The sequence below is a fragment of the Lipotes vexillifer genome, unplaced genomic scaffold (genome assembly GCF_000442215.2).
Source record: "Lipotes vexillifer unplaced genomic scaffold, Lipotes_vexillifer_v1.1 scaffold23, whole genome shotgun sequence".
Lineage (NCBI taxonomy): Eukaryota > Metazoa > Chordata > Mammalia > Artiodactyla > Lipotidae > Lipotes > Lipotes vexillifer.
The window spans coordinates 4,232,182-4,248,609 of NW_006796283.1; the positions used below are offsets into that span (position 1 = coordinate 4,232,182).

At 58.2% G+C, this 16,428-nt stretch overlaps 1 protein-coding gene across 1 annotated transcript in view; it reads left to right on the top strand.

Annotated features, from left to right (window-relative positions):
• Positions 1–16,428, top strand: part of SPIRE2 (spire type actin nucleation factor 2) — a 25,538-nt gene that overhangs the window by 638 nt on the left and 8,472 nt on the right. Inside the window, exons 2-8 of the mRNA XM_007468454.1 lie at positions 7,101–7,146; positions 11,441–11,800; positions 14,391–14,471; positions 14,558–14,722; positions 15,728–15,814; positions 15,988–16,120; positions 16,214–16,383. Of these exons, the coding sequence (XP_007468516.1) occupies positions 7,101–7,146; positions 11,441–11,800; positions 14,391–14,471; positions 14,558–14,722; positions 15,728–15,814; positions 15,988–16,120; positions 16,214–16,383 (1,042 nt within the window). The remainder of the gene's footprint in view (positions 1–7,100; positions 7,147–11,440; positions 11,801–14,390; positions 14,472–14,557; positions 14,723–15,727; positions 15,815–15,987; positions 16,121–16,213; positions 16,384–16,428) is intronic.

Genomic DNA, 16,428 nt, shown 5'->3' on the forward strand with positions numbered 1-16,428 from the left:
CCCGGCGCGGCTGGTGAGGCCGGTGGCGGGGGTGCGGCGGGGCGGGGGGCGGTGTCCGCCCGCGGGGAGGGGCTGAGACCCTCCCTCCCTCTGCTGGACCCGGACCCGGACCCGGCGCCCCGCTTACTGCGCCTTCCCTCTCTGGACCCGCCGACCTCTCCCATTTCCGCGCCCTCCTTCTGCCGCACTGGGGGCCCCTCCTCCGCCTTCTCTCTCTACGAAACTGGAAGGCCCTCCCCCCTCCTCTCCCCTTTCTGGGTTGGGAGCCCCCAGCAACTCTCCGCTGGGACGCGGACCTCCGCCCCTTGCCCCTGCTTTTCCTCTCTCCCTCTGCTAGACATGAAAGGCACTCTCTCGACCTGGGACCCTCACCCCCGACCCCTTTCCTGGATTCCCCGCACGTGAAACCCATCTTAACATCAGGGCCCGCTGCTGGCTGGAGAGGAGGGAGGGGGCTTTGGCTCCTTGCCCGAGGCCCTTCAGCAGGGAGCCTGGACTCTGCCCCTCCTACCGCAGTTCTCCCCACCTGGGCTGCTTCCTTTTTCCTCTGGGGGTCTGCAACCCTCAGACCTTCCCACCCAGTGACTGGTGGTGTGGATCCTTGTTGGATTGGTAGGTTCAGGACAGGCGCTTAGGCACGAAAGGAAACACATGTTTTCCTCGGGCTCGTTTTCCGTGGGTATGTGAGGATTTACCAGAGAACGTGTAAAATTTGCGGAACAATTTGCTTAGTGTCCTGCTCTGAACCATGAACGGGAACCAACAATGCAGCCCTTGAAAGGTACTTGAAGACTGTGGAGAATGAGGAGCTTAAGTGATTTGTAGCCTCTTTAAGAAAAAAGTTTTCTTCCTGAAGAAGCAGAGTGCTGGGACGGAACCTATGATGATATTACCCCCAAAGCGATACCCTTGGGGAAGCACACAGGCCAGCTGTGTGTGCTGGAGGGGGTGGGTTTGCAGAAATCCATGGGCAAACTCATGGAGGTCTGGGAAGGACCAGGGCAAAGCTAGCCAGAAGCGACAGCTCCTTTGGTAACACGGAGGGGTCCGCTGAACCTCTCCCACCCCCTAGGACCGTCACTATTTCTCCACAAGCTCCTTCTCATCTCTGAACCCTGCTCCCACCTCCCTTAACACCTCAGCTGTGTGACACTTGAGAGTTGCTCTGTTTTGCACAAAAACACTTATTTGCCAGGAGAAAATAATAAGAGCTGGACTCAAACAGTACTCTTCCCATTTTACAGTCGGGTAAGCTGAGGCTCAGGCTTACCCATAGTCACACAGGAAGCGGCAGGATTTGGATTCAGCCCTGATGCTCTCATTGCCTGTGTCCACTGTCTTCAAAGGCTGGGCTGAGAGCACGATACAGGATGGCCTCTCCTCATCGTGGTGGGTGGGGGGCCTGGAGTCTGCATATTCACCAAGATCTTTTCTCGTAAAGCTGTATGTCCTCCTCAAAAGACCTTCCCTGTGGCCCTCCTCATCCCTGAAGACACACAGTGTAACCCAGGGGGTGGATTCTGGCACCTCAGAGCAGTACAGGACTATAGTGGGCCTGCCTGGTCTGACCCTCTGATTTTAAAGATGGCGAAGCTGAGGCACAGAGTGGTAAGTGGTTTGCCACCAGTCAGGTGCAGAGCTGAGGGGTCCCTGCATCTCTGACTGTTAGGTCAGTACTCTCCACAGTGGACCACAAGGGCCATCCTCGGGTGCAGCGGTCATCTGGTTCTGTCCACCTCTCCAGCCCCGGGGATGTGTCAGCCCCTTCTTCCTGGTCCCTGCAGGCCCAGCGGCGCTTGTGCTGCCTTCATACGGGTCGACTGGAAATCCAAGGCTGTGCTTCAGAGCTCACGTGTGGCCACTCTCCACTGACCTGTATGGGGACGTCCCAGCCCACGACACAGAGGGGCCCAATTTCATTTTCCCTTAGACATGATCTTTGGTTTCTGTCCATAAACATGTCTTGTAAAGGTGGATGAGGTTTGTGACTTGCTGCCTCTTTAAAGATTAAGAAAAATAGATTACCCTGAACATTCTCTTCTGTCCCTGTTGAGCTTTTGTGAATCAGCTGAAACTTTAGACCCGCTGTCTCCCTAAGGTAGCTAACCCAGCGTTTCTCTGGGACTTGAGTGATTACTGGATTCACTGAAAGATGCGTGTTTATCTCGTGCTGTAATCGCAGTTGAGAAGGTTCCCATCCTCCCTCAGGAAGTTCTGGTAAATGTAGGCATTAAGTCAACGTTTAAAATAACTTTAAAGAAATCAACAACCAGGGACTTCCCTGGCGGTCCAGAGGTTGAGACTCTGTGCTTCCACCGCAGGGGGAGCAGGTTTGACCCCTGGTCAGGGAGCTGAGATTGCACATGCTGCGTGGCCAAAAAGAAGAAAAAAGGAAAGACATCAACAACCAAACTAAACCTGACTTGCGGGGACCGGAGGTGTGGAGGAGTACTGTTACTTTAGCACAGGAGTGGGAATTCTTCCCACTTGCAGCCAAGCAGGGGAAGCTTTTGCTCGAGTAAACTTCCTAGTCGGCAAGTCTGAAGACTTCTTCGTAGCTGCTTGGAAGCCCCCTTTCTCAAGTGGGAAAATGGAAAAACATGTTAACAGTGAAGTTATTTTTTTTTAAATATTTTTCTAATTAATTAATTTACGGCTGCATTGGGTGTTCGTTGCTGCACACGGGCTTTCATTGCAGTGGCTTCTTGCTTCGCGGAGCGGTAGTTGCTGTGGCTCGCGGGCTCTAGAGCACAGGCTCCGTAGTTGTGGCACACGGGCTTAGCCGCTCCGCGCCGTGTGGGATCGTCCCGGACCGGGGCTCGAACCCATGTCCCCTGCATTGGCAGGCGGATCCTTAACCACTGCGCCACCAGGGAAGCCCTAACAGTGAAGTTATTTTTAAGAGGCCATTATTAAAACCTCCTGACGGGGAAGGGTGTTTTGTTTTGTTTCTAAATTGAGGCAAGAAAGTCCATCAGGCATCTCTGCAGTGCGTGTGCTGACCGTTCTCTGAGGCAAAGGCCATTCATGCAGCGTGGCCAGTGGTCAGTGGTCCTGGGACACTTTCAGTGGCATTTGTCCGCCTGATGCCTCCAGGGCAGGCCCGCCAGGACACTGCCTGCTGCAAAAGCAGCGCTTGGCTCTCAGCTTGCCTGAGACCTCCCATCCTCCCAGCCGACATTTGCAGGAAAACGTAACATACTTTTCTCCAGGCACCAGGCTCTCCACCATGAACCCCCCGGGCAGGTGGAGGGTGGGTGCGGGGTGTTGATGGGGCTCCTTTCACCTCCGACCTTCTCCACTCTGTTGACGCTAATTTACACGCTGCCCTGCTTTTCTGGGGTTTTTTCTTGTCAGTTTTTTAATTAATTTATTTTTGCTGTGCTGGGTCTTCGTTGCTGCGCGCGGGTTTTCTCTAGTTTGCGGCGAGCGGGGGCTTCTCGTTGCGGTGTGCGGGCTTCTCATTGCGGTAGCTCCTCCTGTTGTGGAGCATGGGCTGTAGGCACGCAGGCTTCGTTAGTTGTGGCACGTGGGCTCAGTAGTTGTGGCTCGTGGGCTCTAGCGCGCAGGCTCAGTAGCTGTGGCGCACGGGCTTAGCTGCTCCGCATGTGGGATCTTCCCGGACCAGGGCTCAAACCCATGTCCCCTGCATTGTCAGGCGGGTTCTTAACCACGGCACCACCAGGGAGGTCCCACCTGTGTCTTTTTAAATGGCTCTCCACACAGACGGACGTACAGGTGAGGGCTGAGTGTCCAGCAGTGCGAGGAGAGTAGGGGCTGGAAAGATGCAACCCTGCTTCCGAGGAGAGAGCATACTTCCCTGAATCTCCTGGCAGCCGGAGTGTTTCTGGTTGAAACATTTTCTTTGAACCAGGTCCTTCCCGTATGGCTTTTGTCTCCTGCATCTTGACCCCCCCCACCAAAGCTACCATGCACCCTTGCTGTCACACAGGGGTCCTCCCGGGCCCTTTGCTCCTGTGAGGTCACACAGTCAAGATATGGTCCGGGGATGCAGCGGCTCCACCTTGCCATCCTGGGAGACGGGGAGCGAGGGAAGCACTGCTGTGAGCCCATCCTACAGGCGAGAAAACCGAGGTTCAGGAAGCAAAGCAGCCATGCAGTCACCCTCGGGGAGAGGTGGGGACAGGGCTGGCAAGTAGACTCAGCCTTAGCTTGCGCCCACCCCTGCCTGACCTTGGGAAGTTACTTAGGCGTCTGGGTGCCTCAGTTTCATTCTCTGTGCAGTGGGGGTTTGATAGCAACTGCCCCAGAGGCCATGTGGATGTTTGGGGAGCCTTGGGGCATACCTGGCCCCGGAGGCACTGGCTTGTGGGCTGTGATCCTGGACCCCTGTGCACCTCCCTAGACACAGCTGAGGAGCAGCTCCCGCAGGTTCACGCGCTGGGCCCAGAGCTCAGGACTGCAGGAGTCAGGGGCCTGGGCGCTGCTGCACTGCACAGTTCTTGATCGGAAGCATCCTCTGCTGCAGAGAACACCAAGCACCCCCTTCAGAAAACGGGGGCGAGGGCTGAAGGCACTGCATGGGGCAGGTGGGTGTGCCTGTGTGCGCGTGCGCGCACGCGCGCGCTCAGGAAGGGTGTGACTGTGTGAGCTGGTGTGCTTGTAGATAGCATTGAGATTTAGTCTCACCTCTGAGCAAGGATTACCTCACAGGAAGACAGTCCCTCTACAAGCTGTGTTCCCTGTTGGGACACCTGTGAGATGCCTGTTCCTGGCACATGACAAATGACCCCACGGTGCGCTCAGCCCACCCGGCCCTTTGCCAGTTCTGCCCCGTGCTTCTAGGAGAGGCTTCAGGTCTTTGGGGTCCCTGGGGGACCCGTGTGCCCTGGAGGCTTCGCTCATGGGGGATGCAGCCCAGCCTCTCTGTCACTGTAGGGGCCCACTCCTGCTACCCAGGTCTTCACGCAGAAGGGGTCCTTGGTCCCCGGGACAGCATCAACGGTTCAGTGCCAGGGCCACGCTGTGGGGGCCGAGGTATTTGTGTGGCTCCCACAAACGGAGCACTGGGCACTGGTTGCTCTGGTCCCAGGACGTGGCCATCTAAGCAGATACGCCAGTGAGTGTCAGATGCTAGGGTTTCGCTGTGATCCTGTTAGACTCCTGGGAGGGAGTTTGCCCTCCGGGTATGGCCCAGTCAAGGAGGAGGTGGCCTGGAGTTGGCACCCCTGTAACTGGGCAGATGAGCCTGTGCTGAGCCCAGGGCGCCTGAGCACAGGGTGCCCACCGCTGTGTCAGCTCCGCCCGGAAGCCCCAGCTCCACCATTTGTTAGCTGTGTGGTCTTGGTAAATCTCTGTACCTCTCTGAGCTTCAGTTTCCTCCTCTGTAAAGAGGGAGCCGTGGCGCCAGCCTCCACGAGGAGTCTGTGCCAGCTGAAGCCACGGTAAGTCATTTGCTAGCTCTGCAGCAAAGCGCTGGGCACGGAACCACCATGGGGCCCCCCAGTCCTTGCGACTTAAAATACAACTGGGTTGGTGAACACTCACCTTCCAGACCGTGCTGGGTTGTGATGGGCGCTGAGGGCTGGCTGCCCCCTGCCCCCTTGAAATCAGGGAAACTCGGGGCCCTGGCACCTCCGGGAAGCACCTTTGTCAAGTGTGATCCCTTGCGTCTTCCATGGCCCCCGTTCACAGCTACAGGCTTTTACTGACCATCCAACACCTGTATACGCCCAGCTGCTCACTGGGAGTTAATGCTCACTGTTGCATTAACTCCACTGACGCTGGGGGTGCAGTGTCTTCCATTATTTAACGGATCAGCCTGACACAAACGCCCTTTATCTTTGGCAATCTTCCTGTCTCTTGATGGCATTTTGAAAATATTTGCAGAGTTAGCAGGTTCACTTAGCAGAGAATTTCACGGTTTGGGTTTTTTTTTTTTTGCGGTATGCGGGCCTCTCACTGTTGTGGCCTCTCCCATTGCGGAGCACAGGCTCCAGACGTGCAGGCTCAGCGGCCATGGCTCACGGGCCCACCCGCTCCGCGGCATGTGGGATCTTCCCAGACCGGGGCACGAACCCGTGTCCCCTGCATCGGCAGGCGGACTCTCAACCCCTGCGCCACCAGGGAAGCCCAACGGTTTGTGGGTTTTTTTCCACCTCCATTTAAGGCAGCTAAACTTCATACCCTAACACAGTTCTGCGTGCCTTATTCAAGGAAGGTGGTGGAAGGAGGTGGGTTTTCTGTGTCTTGTCCAGCCTGGCCTCTTGGGAGGCCCGGGGGTGGCTCAGGGAGTGACTGGAGCATAGATTCTGGGGTCCCCCAGCCTGGCCACAGCTGCCACCACCACTTACTAGCTGTGACACCTTGGGGCAAACGAGCTCACTCCCTTGGGCCTGTTTCCTCATCTGTGAAATGGGTACGAGAACCATCTACCTCCTGGGCTGTACACCGGTTACACGACTGAGTACTTGTAAACATGCCAACTCAGTGCCATGTTTAAGAATAAACATTATAAAATACCTAGAGCCCAATTCAGCACCTGGGTTTCGTCCCGGGGGCTCTGAGTCTCTGGCAGAGACAGTCTGGGGAGAAATCCCCAAATCCAGAGGTGGTGGCCAGAAGCCAGCTGACCCAGCGCAGCTGTCGGGAACTCTGGAGCAAGGCCCGCCCTTTCCACTGCGTCTGGGTTTCTCATCTAGCTCTGATTTGGGGGTGTGCGGCTTCTGACCGTGAGGGCTTTCCCTGGGCCTGGCTGACCCGAGCTGGCCCCTGGCTACTTGCTCTCTGCCCTTTCACTCGTGCCCCCAGCCTTGCTTCCCGAGGGGGCGGGATGGACTCTGTGGCCCTGTTGGCTGCCCCCTCTGAGTGGTCGCTGTGCAGGGTGAGCAGGGGCTGTCTTTGCCAGCCGACCCTCCGCCCCTGGGGCAGGGCTGCACGGCTCGCCTGGTGTCCAGCCCGGAGCTGGGCCTTGTCGGTGTCCGTCCAGTGACTGATGGCTCAGCTTTCTGGTTTCTGATGGAGACCTTGGGCAATGCACTGTGTGCTCCTGGTGGGGGGACAGTGGGGGGCGGGGGCTGGCCTCGTGTGTCGGGTCCCAGGGCCGCTGAAGCTGGTCCTGACTGCCTCTTCTCTCCCCTTGCAGAGTCCACAGCGATGGTGTCAGCGGCCAACTCAGAAGCCCAGGTACTTTTAAAACAAACTTTACATGTTAAAAAGTTAGGTGTCTTGTATAACGCACATAAAGTTATTATACAGTTGTTCCCGTGAGGCAGGACGCAGGTAAATGCTCAGTGGCTTAGTGGAAGGGCTTGATGGGGATATTGAGCCCAGAGGGCAGGCGGTGATGGGGGAGCCCGCCAGGGTGGTGTGGACTCGGTGGACCCGAAGTTCAGGGGAAGTGATGTACCTCCCTCCCTCTCCCCTGCGACCCCCGGGCTCCTGGAGGGGCCTCCCACTGACCCGAGGGAGGAGGGGGCAAAGGTGATGTGGTCTCCGGGGCTCCCTGGTCACAGAGTGTTGGACAGGAATTGGGTCTGGGGGACAAACAGGAAAAGCAGCCCACAGCCAATGTCCTGGAGCCCCCATCCAACCCAGAACGCAAACCTCACTGGCAGGACCTCTTCCTGTGTCTCCCGTCCCATCCGCCCGCCCCCAAGTAATTGAATTTGATGTTTATCATTCTTCTGCCTTACGAAAAACAGTTTTGTGCAAATACATATTTATATATTAAACACAGCGTTAGAGCAAGGGTGTGGGCACAGGCCAAACGAGGCTGTATGGTTTGCTGTGTAGAATTTAGAAACAATAATAAAACCATCCCCAAGTTTTCTGACTTTTTCTCATTGCCACATGCTGGCAATTCTTAATAATGTCAGTGATAAGATACCCCCTCTGGCTGGGATGGATGCCCTGCTGTTTACACAGCATGGATTTCCCGGAGGATTGCTGTGAACTCTGTGCTATACAGCTTTCTGGAATTTGAGGGGGAAAAACCCAGCCAAGTGGTTTCAAGAACCGATTTCACTGCTTGCCGGCTCCTGCTGCCGGGGCTGCCCTGCTGCCCGCAGGCCTCGAGTAGACTTGTGTTTACGACCTCCCGCTCCAAAGGAGGCCTCTTGTTATCAGTTTTGAAAATATGTACAAGGAACTTTGTATGTAGGGGTCCAGTCTGCACCGTTCTGCCTGGAGCCTCATAAATCAACTTGAGAGCCCCACCCGAGGAAGTGGGGCAGGGCAGTCTCCTGTGCTGTTTGCCTAGATTCTCACACTGGCCCTTCAGTTTCTCGGGCCGGTCCCTGGGGCTGGCCCACTGGGCCTGCGGGCGCCTGGTTCCCACGCTGCGCGGGCAGGCAGGGTTCAGGGCTCTGAGACTCTTGGCCGCCTGCCCAGATTTTTCCTTATGGGGAAGCCGGTGGTCTTTGCCTCTGGGAAGCTTTTAAGGAGCAGCTATCAGATAAGAGACTGCAGTGGAGTTAACCCTTTCACTGATGTGATGTCCACACGGGCCTGCGACCAGGACCACTGGGGGAGGCTGGGCGGTGCTGCGCTGGAGCAGGGGAGCTTTGCTGCCTGCCCCACCCCATGGGGCACAGTGGCCTCCTTCAGAGAGACTGGGTCAGGGCTACCCCTGTGGTTGGCAGGGGCTGTGAGGTCCCCCCGGGGGGGCGGGAGTGGAGTTCACTCCCCCCCCACCATCTCCCTCCTGGCCCCCACCTCTGAGCCAAGAAAGGACCGCTGGAAGTTTGTGTAAAGTGAGGCCCTCGCCCACCCAGCGGTACTGAGTGGCGTCCAGGCGCTTTCTGGAGATCCCACTGCCGCAGGGACTCCACCAGCCATGGCCTGGCCCTTCAGTCACCTGTCAGATATGGCTGGCCTTCGGCCTTTGGGCCTCTGACTCATGGTTCTAGGGTGCGACTTGAGGCAGAGATAAGACATCCTCAGGCTGGGAGCGTTGTTGACTTTTGCTGGAACTTTTCTCCCACTGGGCCCTTGCTCTTCCCAGCATCCGGTGTCCCGAGCCAGGCTGACGCCCCTACGCCCCCTCCAGGCTCAGTGTGTCTTCGCAGGCATTTCTGCAGGACAGGAAGGCCTGTTCTCGTGCCCTGTCCCCTGCAAAGCACTGACACTTGCGCCTATCCTTCAGCTCTGCTCCAGCCCACTCCCTTGGGGCCCAGGGGGGTAGGATCACAGGAAAGGAGAGGAGAGGCCAGAAGGGCCCCGGAGGCCAGGTGGCCCGCATGTGCCTGGTGAGGGTGCAGCTCTGTCCGTGGCACAAGGTCAGGGCACCGGCGGCAGGCCAACCCGACCCCCAGGCCAGCGCGGCCATCCTGTGCCATTCTGTGTCTCTGCCCCACCTGTGAAACCAGAGGTTACCTCAAGGCTTGTGGCAAGGTTGGGTAGCAAAGACCTGTTGTCCTCTTGGCCTGTGTGTATCTTCTGCATCGTTGTCCTCAAGGGAAACCACGAAAGCAGTTCCAAACACAAAAACAAAGTGCCGTGCACACTGGATGCAGCTTCCTTAGTCTTTTTTTTAAGGATTTATTTATTTATTTTTGGCTGCGTTGGGTCTTCGTTGCTGCGCGCCGGCTTTCTCTAGTTGCGGCGAGCGGGGGCTACTCTTCATTGCAGTGCCCGTGGTTCTCATTGCGGTGGCTTCTCGTTGTGGAGCATGGGCTCTAGGTGCACAGACTTCAGTAGTTGTGGCATGAGGGCTCAGTAGTTGTGGCTTGCGGGCTTAGTTGCGCCGTGGCATGTGGGATCTTCCCAGACCAGGGCTCGAACCCCTGTCCCCTGCATTGGCAGGCGGATTCTTAACCACTGTGCCACCAGGGAAGTCCAGCTTCCTTATTCTTATTTCTTATGCTCAGCTGAGCCACTGGCTGGTATGGAACTGCTTTCCCCTTGGTGCCTCCCTGTCAAGCAGACCTGCGTCCCAGGGCCACTGTGTGAGCAGGGACTGTCGGGTGCACACGGCACTGGGACAGATGACTGTCTTCCACAGAACCTGGATTCCTAGATATTAATGGCAGTCTGTGAAAACAGGGTTCCCCGCCAAGTAAAATTGAAAGCAGAGTGAAGAGGTCTCTCTACCGCAGGACTCATATTTCGAATGTGCTAATCCACTTTTTAAAAAACTTACTATGGGACTTCCCTGGTGGCACAGTGGTTAAGAATCCGCCTGCCAATGCAGGGGACACAGGTTCGTGCCCTGGTCTGGGAAGATCCCACATGCCGTGGAGCAGTTAAGCTCGTGAGCCACAACTACTAAGCCTGCGCTCTAGAACCCGCGAGCCACAACTACTGAGCCCACGTGCCACAACTACTGAAGCCCGCGTGCCTAGAGCCCATGCTCCGCAACGAGAAAAGCCGCCACAGTGAGAAGCCTGTGCACCGTGACTAAGAGTAGCCCCCACTCGTCGCAACTAGAGAAAGCCCGCGTGCAGCAACGAGGACCCAATGCAGCCAAAAATAAATAAATAAATAAATAAATTTAAAAAAAAACTTATGGAGAAAGAACTTCGAGCATATACAAAGCCAGCAGAATAGCATGGTGGGCCCCACAGCTAAGGACACACCTGTTCCCTGCAGGCCCCACCCCATCCCTCCTCACCTGCCCCCTGGTGACCCCACTCTGCTCCCCATACTCAGGTACAATTACTTTTTAGGTTTTTCTTTTTCAGGTTAAATTTACGTACATTGAAATTTACACGCAGCTTAAAATACTGAAGGGAGGGGATCTTGCTTTTTGTGAGTTCCAGCGTCAAACTCTATCGAGGAAGCTGGTCTTTCGCTTCTGCTTTAAAATATGCTGTTACAGCAGATAAAGAGCTAATGTTTCGTTAGGTTGCCTCTCTGTCTTTTTAAACAAAGTCGTTGGGGTAAGCTTTACATTTGGTGAGTTCTGACCAACGTGTATACCATGGAAGCAACACTGTCCTCAAGAATACAGACCTTTTCCAACGTTCCTGTGCTGCTGCAACCTCCACCCCCCACGCCGGCTGGGAGCCGTGGGCCTGCCCTTGGGGACTGTAGATTCGATTTCTCTGGCTCAGAGCTCCGTGTATGCGGAGCCCAGCAGCCTGGAGTTCTGGCTCTGGGCTGTGCACGGGGGTCAGGGCTCCACACGGCTGCCTAGCTCACGACTAGCGTGGATACACGCTTTTCCTCTCTCTTGGTTCAATTCCCCAGAGAGGAGCTGCAGTCCCGTGGCAAAAGCGTGTTGGATTACAAGAACTTGCCACACAGTTTTCCACAGTGGCTGTGCTGCATGGGGAGCGCCCTGTTCCCCGTTTGGGTGACCCTGGGCGCATCCCCAGGGAGGACAGCTGCTGTTCCATTTCACCATTAGAAGCCGCGCGGTGGCGACCTTCTCCTGCGGCGGCTGGGACCCGGGCCCGCCGCCGGCCCCCTCCCGGCACCCCTCCAGTGCGTGTGTGCCCTCCCTGCCTGTTTGTGACCGCGGGCCCCTGTCCTGCAGGTGGTTCAGTCGCTGGGCTTTGCCATCTACCGCGCGCTGGACTGGGGGCTGGCGGAGCACGTGGAGCGCGAGCTCAGCCCGCAGCTGGAGCGGCTCATCGACCTCATGGCCAACAGCGACTGCGACGACGATGGCGGTGGCGGGGCAGCAGACGAGGGCTACGGGGCCCCCGAGGAGGAGGAGGAGGCCGAGGGCGGCCCCCGCGCCGTGCGCACCTTCACACAGGCCATGCGCCTGTGCGCCGCGCGCCTGACCGAGCCCCGGGGCGCTCAGACCCACTACCAGGCCGTGTGCCGCGCACTCTTCGTGGAGACGCTGGAGCTGCGCGCCTTCCTCGCTAGGGTCCGGGAGGCCAAGGAGGTGAGTGGAGACTGGGGGGCGCCCAGGCCGTAGGGACCAAGGACATGGGGGCGCCTGGGAGGGGCTGAGGGCGAGGCAGAGGGGGCACGTGGGGGCGGGTGGACCAAGGGGTGGGGCCGTGGAGGCGCCTCCACCCGCAGAGGCGGGGCCAGGAGGGCGGGGCCAGGCTGTCCCTCCCCGTCCCTGCCTCCTTCCCTGTGTCCCTCTGTCCGTCCACAGGGGGTGGAAATCCTGGGCTCGCAGCTCACTCTGTGTGGGAGTGCCCTGAACGCTTTGTAGGTTTTAGCTTAACCCGCACACCTCCTGCTTACCCGGTTTTGCACAGGAGGAAACTGAGGCTCAGAAACTTACATAAGTGGCACCTTTACCCCGTGACCTCACTCCTGTTGCCTCTAAGTTAGTTATTAACTTCCCTGATCCCCATGTTTACATCTGCAAAAGGGGCTGTGCCTCCTGCCTCCGGCTCACCTGCCCAGGTGATGGTTCCTTCTGAAAATAGGGTGCAGAGGGCGGCCCAGGACCCATGCAGAGGTGCCAGCGTGCTGGAGCTTTGGGGAGGTGGGCAGTTCAGTGAGAGGACACTCGCCCAGCTGTTTGCCTCGCTGGTGACAGTCTGCTGTTCCCCTCCACCTCCCTCCGCGGTTATCACCCTTTTTCCAGATGAGCAGTTGGAAAGCCTCCGAGAGGCTGTGTCCTTGCCCCACGGCACAGCTAGTACAGAGCAGAGGGGGCCTGACCTCGCTCCCAGCTGGCCTTCTCCCGGGGCTGCTCAGCTTCTTCGTGGTCTCACAGTCACAGGAGGTGACAGTCTCCGCCCCAGCTCTCCCAGCCTCTCCCTTGGCGGGAACTGAGGTGTTTCCTAGAAACGGGGGTCACAGCCCACAGGGACCCCTGCCTTCCACCAGCATTTCACAGATGACAAAAAACAGAGATTTTGGAGAGGTCGGGAGGTATTTTTGGAATTAACTGATGCTGGTCCCTGATTCCACCCTGGCCCTTTATGGGCCTGTGTCTCTCGTTCCCTCTGACCAGGAAGCGTTCCTGCACAGCTTCTCTGGCTCTGAGCTTGAGCAGGCTCTCAGGGTTGTTTTGATCGATGGGCCTGGGACCCAGCGCAGGACAATTCGGATGCTGCTTGAGCCACTTGGACCTCATCTGCAGCCCAATCCTAGCCCGAGGGGGGGTGGCCCCTCTGCACAGCCTGTGCCTCCGAAGCCCCATCCCCCTTCTTCCCTCCCCACGCTTCCCCGGCATCTCGGAGATGTCCTTCCAGTGCTCTCATTGTGGATGGTCCTAATGCTTTTCTGTCACCTGTTCTGTTGCTGAGGTCAGTTCCTTACCCAGGCAATAAAAGCTCTTTGTTTTAGGATCAAACAGCTCTAGACTTCAAGCAGTTGACCCAAGAGAAGTCTGGGAAATTGGAGGAGGTGGTGAGAGGGAGGCTGTTGGTGGAGCGCAGCTGGGCTGGCATTTGGGGCAGAAACAGCCTACTCAGGGGGCAGGTAGAGATACTCCAGGAATGATGGGAGACCCACCTTCCTGCCCTTTGCGGAGACCGCCAGGTCACACGCAGGTCTATTTTTAGAATCACACACCTTGTGCCTCTCAGAGACTTGGCAGAGTTTTCTAGAGCGTCCCAAATCGGTTTGGCGAGTGGCTTGGGGTGAAAGCCAGGGTAACCGGTTCTGTCTGATTTGGGGGATGGGGCGGGTGAGGCTGTGCGCCAAAGGCAGCTGCTTCTCTAGGGAGGAAGATCGGAGGCAGAAAGGCAGCTGCTGCCAAGATCCGGGGCCACGAACCTAGCAGCTTCGTCCCGAATTCTCAGCCTAGAACAGCCACCTCACAATCCCCAACATCCTTCTTGGGCCCGCACCGTGATGGCAGCATTTTTCCCAGCTCGTGAAATGCATCCCTGTGACTGTTTGCCTTGGCCTGCTGAGTAACCCACCCTCTCGGCTGTCCACCCACCCATCCAACTACCCATTTATTGATTCATTTATTCATTCAACCGATGTTTAAGATCTAGCACGTGTCTCACACAGTGCTAGGAGCCGGAAACACTAAGATAAAAAAATAAAAGCGAAAACAGAAAACGTGGTTCTGGCCTCATGGAGCCAACCATTCAGACAACAATCGAAGCAGCAAATAAACGTACAACTGCAGATGGGATCGTGTGCAGAGAAGCGGCCGAGGGTGTCCCATGAGGGTGGGTGTGCGTGGGGCCCGGGGGCCCTGTGAGCTGAGGTCTGAAGCCCTCAGTGCGGGGGATCCGTGAGGGAAGGGGGCGGATTCTGCTGCAGCCAGGAGGCACTGTGTGGGTGCTACGTGGAGGTTGTGCTTGCTCCCCTGCCCTTGCCTGGGAGATGCGGCCACAGGTAGCCAGTGGGACTCCAGTGTTCCCATGGGGCTCCAAGGCTGATGGCCTGGTTCCCCCAGATGTCTTTCTGAGCCCCAAAGCCTTGTCCAAAATGCCCACTTGTCCCGCTTTTAGCTGGTGGCTAGGAGCGCGCGTGGAGCGCGCGCGTCCGCAGGGAGGCCGGCCGGGCCCGTCCCCACAGCCGCTCTTCTTCCCTTTCTGCGGGACTTACAGATGCTGCAGAAGCTTCGGGAGGATGAGCCGCAGTCAGAAAAGCCCCTGATGGAGCTCGATAGCCTGGGGCGCACGGACTGGGTAAGACGTGGCCCCCGCTGGCCCGGGGCACAGCCCGGGAGCCCTGCCCGGGGCTAAGGGCCGTTTTCATCTTCTCGGGGGCCCAGGCCCGACTCTGGGTCCAGCTCATGCGGGAGCTGCGCCACGGAGTGAAGCTGAAGAAGGTGCAGGAGCAGGAGTTCAACTCCCTGCCCACAGAGTTCCAGCTCACCCCCTTCGAGATGCTGATGCAGGACATCCGCGCCAGGAACTACAAGCTGCGCAAGGTCATGGTGCGCCCCTCAAGGTCACGGTGGGCCCCTCAAGGTCATGGTGGGCCCCTCAAGGTCACGGTGGGCCTCTCTAGGTCACGGTGGGCCTCTCTAGGTCACGGTGGGCCCCTCAAGGTTATGGTGGGCCCCTCAAGGTCACGGTGGGCCCCTCAAGGTCACGGTGGGCCTCTCTAGGTCACGGTGGGCCCCTCAAGGTCATGGTGGGCCCCTCAAGGTTATGGTGGGCCTCTCTAGGTCACGGTGGGCCTCTCTAGGTCATGGTGGGCCCCTCAAGGTCATGGTGGGCCTCTCTAGGCCATGGTGGGACCCTCAAGGTCATGGTGGGCCCCTCAAGGTCATGGTGGGCCTCTCTAGGTCATGGTGGGCCCCTCAAGGTCATGGTGGGCCCCTCAAGGTCATGGTGGGCCTCTCAAGGTCACGGTGGGCCTCTCTAGGTCATGGTGGGCCTCTCTAGGTCATGGTGGGCCACTCAAGGTCATGGTGGGTCCCTCAGGTCATGGTGGGCCTCTCTAGGTCATGGTAGGCCGTGTTGAAGGGGGTCCACGTTCAGCCCCCTCTGCTTGCTGGAGCCCCTGCTTGGTGTGCTGGCCACTGAACTGGGGCAGACGTGGCCCAGAGTCACATGGTGCACGGTCCTTTCAGGGACACAGTGTGACAAGGGCAGGGAGAAGGGGACCAGGGGCAGGAGCTGAGGCTGCAGGATTTTTCCATTTAACGCTCACATAGCCCCTGCTGTGTGCCAGCATTGCTGAGAATCTTAAACGTGTGAGTTAACTTCATTGTTATGACAACGCTTTGAGGTGGTGCCGCTGACCCCCGTCTCCACATGAAGAATCTGAGATGCAGGGAAAGCCTGTGGTCAGGCCTTGGAGGCCACGGCCGCACAGCCACTGAGAGGGAGGCTGGAGTGAGGCCCAGGTGCTGCCCATGGCTGCATGAGCCCCTCTCAAGGCCACAGCCCTGGCAGGTGGGCCCTTAGCCTTGCTGCCCTCACCCCACACGCAGGTCAACGGGGACATCCCTCCCAGGGTGAAGAGGGGCGCCCACGAGCTTATCCTGGACTTCATCCGCTCCCGGCCTCCGCTGAAGCAGGTACCGGCTCCCTTGCGGCGTTTGGAAGGTTGGTTCTGGGGCGCTCACTGCCCCAGGAGCACCCAGGGCCTCCACGTCCGGCCTTGTGATGCCGTGGGCTCCGGATTCCTCATGCAGGGTTCCTCCCCAGCTTGGGAGTCGGCCCCCACCTGGCGCTGCCACACCCCCTGCAGGTCTCAGAGAGAAGGCTTCGCCCCTTACCCCAGAAGCAGAGAACGCTGCACGAGAAGATCCTGGAGGAGATCAAGCAGGAACGCAGGCTGCGCCCCGTGGGGGACAGGCACTGGGACGGGCGGGGTGAGCGGGGTGAGCACGGGACACCCCCTCCTCTGCCCCTTGCCTCCCCTCCACCCCCCAACCCGTCCTGTCCTGCCCTGCCTTACCTGCTGCCTGCCCCAGGGTTCGGCTCTCTGCCCTGCATCCTCAACGCCTGCTCTGGGGACGTCAAGTCCACTTCCTGCATCAACCTGTCCATCACGGATGCCGGGAGCAGTGCCCAGCGCCCGCGGCCCCGGGTCCTGCTCAAGGCACCCACGTTGGCTGAGATGGAGGAGATGAACATATCCGAGGTCAGAGCCCACGGGTTCCTGAAGAGAGACTGAGGAGGAGGGGCG